Source organism: Salvia splendens, chromosome 22 (genome assembly GCF_004379255.2).
Source record: "Salvia splendens isolate huo1 chromosome 22, SspV2, whole genome shotgun sequence".
NCBI lineage: Eukaryota > Viridiplantae > Streptophyta > Magnoliopsida > Lamiales > Lamiaceae > Salvia > Salvia splendens.
This window is the reverse complement of record NC_056053.1, coordinates 7,748,610-7,757,314: the sequence shown is the minus strand read 5'-3', so window position 1 is coordinate 7,757,314 and position 8,705 is coordinate 7,748,610. Positions and strand designations below refer to the sequence as shown.

Sequence of the window (8,705 nt, the reverse complement as noted above, 5' to 3'; positions counted from 1 at the left end):
TTATTATAAAACCAATATATAAATGTGAGACCCTTATTCCACCAACTTTTTCAACTCATTTTTCTTCAAAATCTGTGTCGAGTCAAACTTGGACAATATTTCATGGAATGAGGAAGTACTTATGATTATTTACTTAAATAAAATTATTTTTTTCTGAGAAAATGTAAAGTAAGATTATAGGAGTTGTACAAAATTCAACAAATTAATATTCAATTAACTACGTAACATTAACACACAAAATTCCAAACGAAATTTCCAAACTAATTAGAGTCCAAATGATCGATTGGTATACATACACTCCATGTAACTCGCATAGTTCTTGCTTCTAGTGAAGTGTGAAAGGGTTTGAGGTATGCTTCGTCTCACTATAATTCGCCTAATTATATTTGGGGTGATTTACGTTTTCTCAATTGAAAGCCCCCAAAAAAAATTCAAATTTGGGGTTTTAAATTGTTCTAAATTTCTAATTGTGCATAGAAACAAGGTGGTCTTAGATTAGGGCTTATTAAATGCTTTTGAAAACTTTAATTGAGTTTTTCCAATGAGCAGAAATTTGATAGTTCCTCATTAGTGGAATTGCAATTTAAAAAATCTATCCGAAGCACTAAAGCATTGGTTTTTATGTTCTGCAAACAGGTGAAAGGCTTTCAGAGTGCCTTCTTATTATAGGGAACGAATGTAAAGTAAAAATTTTTACAGTTTTTACTCTACTTTTTAGTCGAAATTGGAATCTTGCTAGTTGGAAAAATAGAATCTTGCAAGTTGGAAATTTCTGGTAAGATAATCATGGAGTCACGGATTCAATCGCTGCAACTAACGAGTGATTTCATTGGTCTGTGACGCAATCCTTGGGTAACGTTATGAAAGCAACATTTTTTTTCTATGGACTGGCCTTTTTTAGACTGATCTAGAGTGATACCAAACATTTACACAAGTGAGTGAGAGAGAGAGAGAGTGGCAGAGAACATGGAGTCTGGGAAACTAAGGCTTCTTGCTCTGCTGCCAATTCTTGCATCTCTCATTCTTCTCTGTTCCGATCGTCTTCCCCAGGTTTGGTTCCTTCACACTTTGTGTTGAGTCTAGAATATGCAGATTCTTGAATGTTTTGCTATCGTAAACAGAATCTCTGAGCTCACAATGTTTTCTTGATTTCTCCACATGGTTTTTCTTTTCCAAAACTGATATTTCATGATTCTTGTTGATGTTGATGTTGAAATTTCATCATGCAAATCTGAGTTGAGTGTGCAATTGCATAGAACAGTGGTTTATTGGTGTTGTATTTTGCTTGGGATTCTTATATGCCAAGAATCCAAGAACAACACGACGTATATACATATTGTTATGAAATGTCACTGCTCTCTAATACTTTTTTGGAGTATCTACATGATAGTATTAGTGGAAGCCTTTCTTGGATATAATCAAATGTTTGATATGCTTATGCACTCATACAACTATATGGATGAACAGTAGCAGGAAGCATTTTCCCTGGTTACATCTTCTAGTCGTCATTAGATAAGGATAATTACTTCTTCAGTTCTTCTTCTCTTCTGATAAAACTGGATAACAGCAAATTAAGTACCGCATTATCAGCATTGACCTTTGGTAATAATTTTTTCATTGTATAATTATGTTAATGCATATCCCACTGTAGTTTGTTCGACAATCCAAGAGAATCAACTGCAGCCTTGTACAGCAAAGGCATTACTGGATAGCTAGCAAGCGTATTGTGACGCCAGATGCAATGGTTTCTGGTGCAGGTGCGTGCTAGAGATGATCATATATTGGGAAATCACATTATGTTTTGCAGCCTTCTTCTCTTTCGCGTAATATTTCTATAACTCGTTTGGGCCATGTACTCGTTTCTTAACCTGTGGATCACTAACAGTTGAAGTGAAAGACGAGAAGATTGTAGCTGTTGTTGAGGGAGATGATTGGCGTGGGAATGCCTGGTCTCACCAAATAATTGATTATGGGGAGGCTGTTGTTATGCCCGGGCTGATCGATGTGTAAGATGATGAAACACTATTTCCTTTCCCCTTCGTGTTTCTTTCCTTCAACCGGAAAACTCACAGCATTATTATGCTTCATCATCAGAGATTTCGCAAGTTAGATGTTTCCCTTAGAATGCACCTTCCAAATCTATGCCAGAAACAAAATTTTCCCTACTTTTTCCGATGATTTGATTTGTAAAGATTTGTTTTTGCTTTGGCAGGCATGCACATCTTGACGACCCTGGAAGAACCGAATGGGAAGGATTTCCTTCAGGGACAATGGCAGCTGTTGCTGGTATGCAGATTTACTTGTTTAGTTTACCCTCTAAATTTCTTCAAGTCAGAAGTTTATGCATATATTGTATTTGGTTTTACTCTCTAACAGGTGGTATCACAACATTGATTGACATGCCTTTGAATAGCTATCCATCTACAGTTTCAGAAGAGACACTCAATCTTAAGGTACATTGAGAGATAAACTATAGAGTCTCTTTATTTACATGAATCTTTGTTATCTGACTCTTGCTCATTTACGTCCTTTTGGTGCTCGTACATTCAGGTCCAGGCAGCTCAAGGGAGGATCTTCGTTGATGTTGGTAGGTTTTGTACTACCGGTCTTAACTCTTTGGTACCTTAAGATTTAGTACATGTGTAGCTGACTAGTCCGTCTGTAAAGGTTTTTGGGGAGGTCTGGTTCCGGAAAATGCATTCAATTCAACAGCTTTGGAGCGTCTTCTTGAAGCTGGAGCACTTGGCCTCAAGGTTTGCATATTTATTATTCTTGAATGGAAACATCAACTGAAGATATATTTTTATGCATCATCTGAATTTGGTGCATTCTTTGTAGTCTTTCATGTGCCCCTCGGGAATCAATGACTTTCCCATGACGAATTCCAGCCATATAAGGGTATCTATTATATATACAACTGTAAATTAATGTTTGTCTGTGTTTGAGGTTGTTTGATACTTAGAGCTTCTCGTAGGAAGGGCTGTCTGTACTGGCAAAATATAGAAGACCACTCCTTGTGCACGCTGAGATTCCTCAAGAGCTGGATATGTCAGATGAAGGTGCTGCAAATCCTAGATCGTATTCCACGTATCTCAAGACTCGGCCCGCTTCATGGTATGAGCTATCCATGGAAGACTTGTACAAGTGTATGAGATTTTTCATTAAAAAGAGAGGTGTTATGAAGTTAATAACTAGGCATGTCAACCACGGCAACGGTCTTGTATTTGTGCAGGGAAGAAGCTGCAATAAGAGAGCTGTTAAAAGTAAGTAAAAATACTAGAGGTGGAGGTGTTGCTGAGGGTGCTCATCTCCACATTGTTCATTTGGCTGATGCTGGATCCTCTTTAGACCTTATAAAGGTATGCACGGTTATTGTTTCGACCTAAAATCAATCCCGTCTCATAATGAGGTGTTGGTGCTTATATCAGGAAGCTAAGAGTAGCGGTGATAGCATAAGCGTAGAGACGTGCCCCCACTATTTGGCCTTCTCAGCTGAAGAAATCGCAGATGGAGATACACGCTTCAAGTGCGCTCCACCAATCCGTGATGTTCATAATAGAGAGAAGCTCTGGGAAGCTTTGCTGGTAGTAGCAATACATATACATAAGTGGTTCCTTGGGTTGTGGTGTTGAGTAGTTGGTTTGATGTAGGATGGAGAGATCGATATGTTGAGTTCGGATCACTCGCCCTCAGCTCCGGAGCTGAAGCTGTTCGAGGAGGGTGATTTCCTGAGGGCGTGGGGCGGTGTATCTTCACTGCAGTTTGTTCTACCGGTGACATGGTCGTACGGACGCAAACACGGGATCAGTCTCCGTCAGTTGGTTACGTGGTGGAGTGAGAAGCCGGCGAAACTGGCTTCCCAGCATCTCAAGGTCACGCACTTTGCTTAGTCATGTGTATATAATATGTACATGGATATATGGTAGTGATGAAATGTAAACTCTAAACTATAATCCAATCTGGACAGTTAGAAAATATCAACGGCAACAAAATTTGTCAACACAACATCAACTGTGTTGACATTTTTTTGTTGCTATTATTTTGTCATATGTTGATATTTTCTAACAGTCAGTCCAGATCATAGTTTGGAGTTTGTACATAAATGGTTCTTGGTTATGGTAGATTTGAATTTGATTGGGTGGCAGGGGGCGATCGCAGCCGGAAATTATGCAGATATCGTGGCTTGGGATCCTGATGTGGAATTTGAAGTAGACGATGATCACCCCGTATACCTTAAGCATCGGGTTAGTAAACCGAAACCGAAACCGAAACCTTGATGTATGTGTTTACTAGCAATCTAAAATAAGGGTGGTGGTGTGCAGAACATTTCAGCATACATGGGATCCAAACTGGCGGGAAAAGTAGTAGCAACTTTTGGAAGAGGCAATCTCGTTTACCAAACTGGAAAGCATGCTCCGGCGGCCTGCGGCGTCCCCATCTTGGCTAAATCACCACACCATACTATTTGTTAGTTGCCAACTGCTGCAATTTCTGCAACTCTCCATAAATATAATGAACTCTTGGGACCATTTCATTTGTAATGGGACAGAGGGAATATACAATAATTTATAAACTGAAAAATTAGCATATCATATATTATACTCCCTCCGTCCCAGTTTTAGAGTGACATTTTGCCAAAAAAGTCCGTCCCAGTTTTAGAGTTACATTTACAATTTTCCATTTTTGGACATAGAAATTTACCCTATTATTCAACAAAATTACACTCAAATGCCATTATAAACACAAAAATAAACCCAAAATAAAAAAAGTCAACCTATCTCACTTTCCACCTACTCACTTCATTTATTACACACTCTACCTTCTCACTTCATTAAATACACACTCCACCAATTTCTTAAAACCCGTGCCATAACTAATTGTTACTCTAAATGTGGGACGGAGGGAGTATATATTTTATGTTTTTGTTTAATACTTTTATTTTTTACATAAACATAATATCTAATGTGATAAAATATTAGATAGAAATATAAAATATATAGTGTAATTAAAAAGAACCATATGATATATACTAGACTTTTTAAGATAATAAAACTATGCTTATAGAAAAAGAGAAAAAAAATCGACTAAAATGACATGCAATATTATTTGCGTTTCAATATGTTATTCTTACTGGAAAAATGTAATCAAATGTAAACTCTAAATATTGTACAAACTCCAAACTATGATCTGGATTGTTAGCAAATGTCAACAGATGATAAAATAACAGCAACAAAAAATGTCAGCACAGTGTCAACGGTTGATGTTGTGTTGACATTGTGTTGACATTTTTGTTGATGTTATTTTATCTATCTGTTGAGATTTTCTAACGGTCCAAATTATAATTTGGAGTTGTACAATATTTAGAGTTTACATTTTATCACTATCCTTCTTATTGATCTATAAATGAAATATCAAATGTATTACAAAATTCATATCATCTACCATTTTGAGTTTTGATTTAACAGAGATTACAGAAATTCTAATGAAATTATTGTTTGATTAAATATATATCTTTAAATTTACTTGAATTCTAATATAAAAAAAATAGATCAACGAATTATACTCATCAAATGTTTTTGTCCGTAAAAGAAATCATATGACATTAATGTTTGATTAAATGATTTCAATGTAGTTGAGATTTAATATTACAAAATTAATTAATTAATTAATTAGTGAATTATCTCATCCAACTATTTCGTTAGTAAAAGCAATACTAATGACATTAGTCCTGATTCGCAAAATAGATAAATCAATCAGTGATTTGATAAAATGTTTTGTTAATGTGCTTGGGATTTAATATTATAAAATTTAACTAGTTATTTATTTTCATCCAAGCTTTCGACTTGTTAGAGAAATCATAGTGAATTATTGTTTGATTAAATATTTTTTTAGAGAAGAATCTTATTTATATTATTCATTCTCTTATTTTACTTTTTCTTTACTTAAATTAATTATAATTATTTTTTCAAATGAAAGCAAAAATAAAATAATCGAAATAGAAGGAATACCAGTTTACAAAGTTTCTGAAAAATGAAATGTGTCACTTTAGTTGGGACAAACTAAAAAGGAAAACGTGTCATCTTAAGTGGAACGGGGGGAGTACTTTATTATTCGTTTACTTAACTCACTTAACATAACTTTTCTTAAACATGTACCGAAAAGAAACGCCTCTACTATAGAGGGACGGAGGGAGTACTTTATACTTCCCCTATCTCACTCTAAGTGGAACATTTCTAACTCGACACCGGATTTTATGCAGTTTTAGTTTTTGTGAATAAAGTTGAGAGAATAAAGTATGAGACAGGAAAAGTGTTAGGTTTGGTATAATGAAAAGCATGTTTCGAGCACGAATAGAATCTTGCTTGTATACGAAAAACTCTACAATCCACTTTTAACCTGATTCAGTATTATTCGAGCAGTTTCGCATGAATAGAATCACTAATATTATTACATTGTGTTTGCTTGTGCATTTATAAGATGTTTTACAAACATTTAAATGTATAAGAAGCAAATAATGTCTAAGTCTTTGTTTTAGTAAACCGGTTGTGGGCGTCGTCCACTTTAAGGTAACTGGTAGTTCTGAATAAAGAAAAACAAGAATTTCACAACCTAGATAGGCTTTGGCTACCTATCATTAAAGGTGGCAATGTCAGTCCAATATTTCTAAGTCTTACTGAAATAAGATGACATTGGTGTGGTATAGCACTGAACGGATCTAACAGCAAGACATGTCTGCATGCTATCTACTGGAAGACTAGGTCTTGATCAACTATTTCTTAATCAACATACGTTAGGATTGAGCATACGTTATTGATTATGCATTACTTTGACTTATCAAATAGTGCGGGTTTTTCGCAACCCAATAATCCTGATATATTGGGTAGTGGTAATTAATATCTAGTGGTGCTAGGATTGCTATTATGTTGAATCACGCGCCTAGTGAGTCTGGTTTGATAATGTCCTCAAGAGGAGCTCGAACAAGGTTTTATTATTCGGAAACGGGCAAGTTGGAATTTAATTATTCCATGAATAATAAATAAGTGTTTCTTGCTAAGTCCACTATTAGAATTAAAAAATATTAATTAATGAAGTCTATAGTAAACACTAATTAATTAATAGACATTTCTATCTTAAGTGTGGGAAATGAACAATAAACAAAACAGAAACCCGGATTACTTATAATTTCGGATTTGGATGGGTAGTGCAATATTTCTTCTATAGTAGCTGCTCGTAATATTCCAATGTAAGCTTGTATTAAATTGTGAGTTCAATTTAATTAGTAAAAATCTAATTGGGGGAGGCCATATCCAAAACATTCCATAGATCTCTGACTAGGCCCAATATGTAACTTAATATAAATATGAGAATAAATGAGACAGAATTAAGATTGAATGATTATGAAAATCATGTCCACTCCTAAATAGAGTGAGGGGCGTTTTTTCATTATTATTCTCCTCTGTGAGTTTTTCAACTCTCCTCCGTGAGAAAGTTTTTGTCTTCTTTATTCGAGTCCTAGTATTTTGATAAGATCAGCCTACCCTGATATCAAGATACAGTTCGGGAACTAGTCAGAAGATCCATGGCCTAGTATTGAAGATCATCGTGGAGAAGGTGATGGTTTTGCAGCGGAAATCATTTAGTTTGATTGAACGATTTATATGTAAACATGCTTTTAACCCAATTGTAAACTAGAAACATGTTTATAAACATATAATCTCATATCATATTGAATATATTTGCAATTAAATACAACGATTTACCGTATGTAATTGAATTCGAACTCCTTCTTCAATCGTCTCTACCACGGATCTTCTGATCTGTTCCCTTTTAACTCGAATTTGACCTTTGTGTGGGCAAAGCTTGTCAAATCCTCAAAAGCTGGAGATCAATTGAAGACAGAAATCTCTACGGAAGAAGAACCCTAAAAAATGATAATTTTTCTCTACAGATTGTAGAGATCGAATTTTTACATAGAAATAATTAATCAGTCTTATCTTCTTCTCCCTTTTATATTAAGTTAATTATTTTTGGGCCAGACCAGAGATCTGTGGATGATTGGATTGGGCCACAGTTCAGGCTTTCACTAATTAAATTAAAAGCAATTTAATTCAAGCCCGAACTTAACTATTATTATCATCCACTATAGATATAATATTGACTGCCCGTCCAAACCGAAATTACGAGTATTCCGGGACTTCCTCTTTAATTAAATCATTTCCCGTGTTAAAGATATAAATACCCATTAATTAATATCAAGTCTGCTATCTGACTATTATTAATTAATTTCTTTTTCCAAGAGTGATCTAGTTTAGAAACATTATTTATTATTCATGGAATAAATTCCAACTGGCCAGTTTTCTGAATAATAAAACCTTTTCCTAAACACCTCTTGAGGATATTATCATACTGGCCTCTCCCAGCACACGATTCATTGCAATAACAATACTAGCACCACTTAGACGTTAATGATCATTACCCAATCTACCAGGATTCTTGGGCAACGAAATTCCCTCACCATTTGATAAGTCAAAGTAGTTTTCAATTAATATCGTATGTTCAATGTTATGTCAACAATGATTAAGAAACGATAATCACCGAGACCTCGTCTTTCAGTAAATAGCCAAGAAAGACTTATCTCACTGTTTGATCCTTTCAGTGTTATACCACACCGACGTCGTTCATTTCCTTAGGTAAGGAAACTTTCG

General features: G+C 35.1%; 1 protein-coding gene across 1 annotated transcript; it reads left to right on the top strand.

Annotated features, from left to right (window-relative positions):
- The first annotated feature begins 238 nt into the window (after positions 1-238).
- On the top strand, positions 239-4,718 carry LOC121785796 (allantoinase-like). The gene is made up of 15 exons (XM_042184238.1): positions 239-350; positions 637-1,050; positions 1,652-1,757; positions 1,886-2,006; positions 2,213-2,286; positions 2,377-2,453; positions 2,551-2,587; positions 2,668-2,753; positions 2,839-2,898; positions 2,975-3,114; positions 3,233-3,359; positions 3,429-3,584; positions 3,651-3,872; positions 4,146-4,244; positions 4,323-4,718. Exons 2-15 carry the CDS (start codon positions 967-969, stop codon positions 4,470-4,472), a joined length of 1,539 nt encoding a protein of 512 aa, XP_042040172.1. The 5' UTR covers positions 239-350; positions 637-966; the 3' UTR covers positions 4,473-4,718.
- Positions 4,719-8,705: the final 3,987 nt, after the last annotated feature.

Coding starts and splice junctions, on each gene's coding strand:
- LOC121785796 (XM_042184238.1), top strand. CDS start 967: ATGGAGTCTGGGAAACTAAGGCTTCTTGCTCTGCTGCCAATTCTTGCA. Junction 2,754..2,838: donor CTGGAGCACTTGGCCTCAAG/GTTTGCATATTT, acceptor CATTCTTTGTAG/TCTTTCATGTGCCCCTCGGG. Junction 3,360..3,428: donor CCTCTTTAGACCTTATAAAG/GTATGCACGGTT, acceptor TGCTTATATCAG/GAAGCTAAGAGTAGCGGTGA.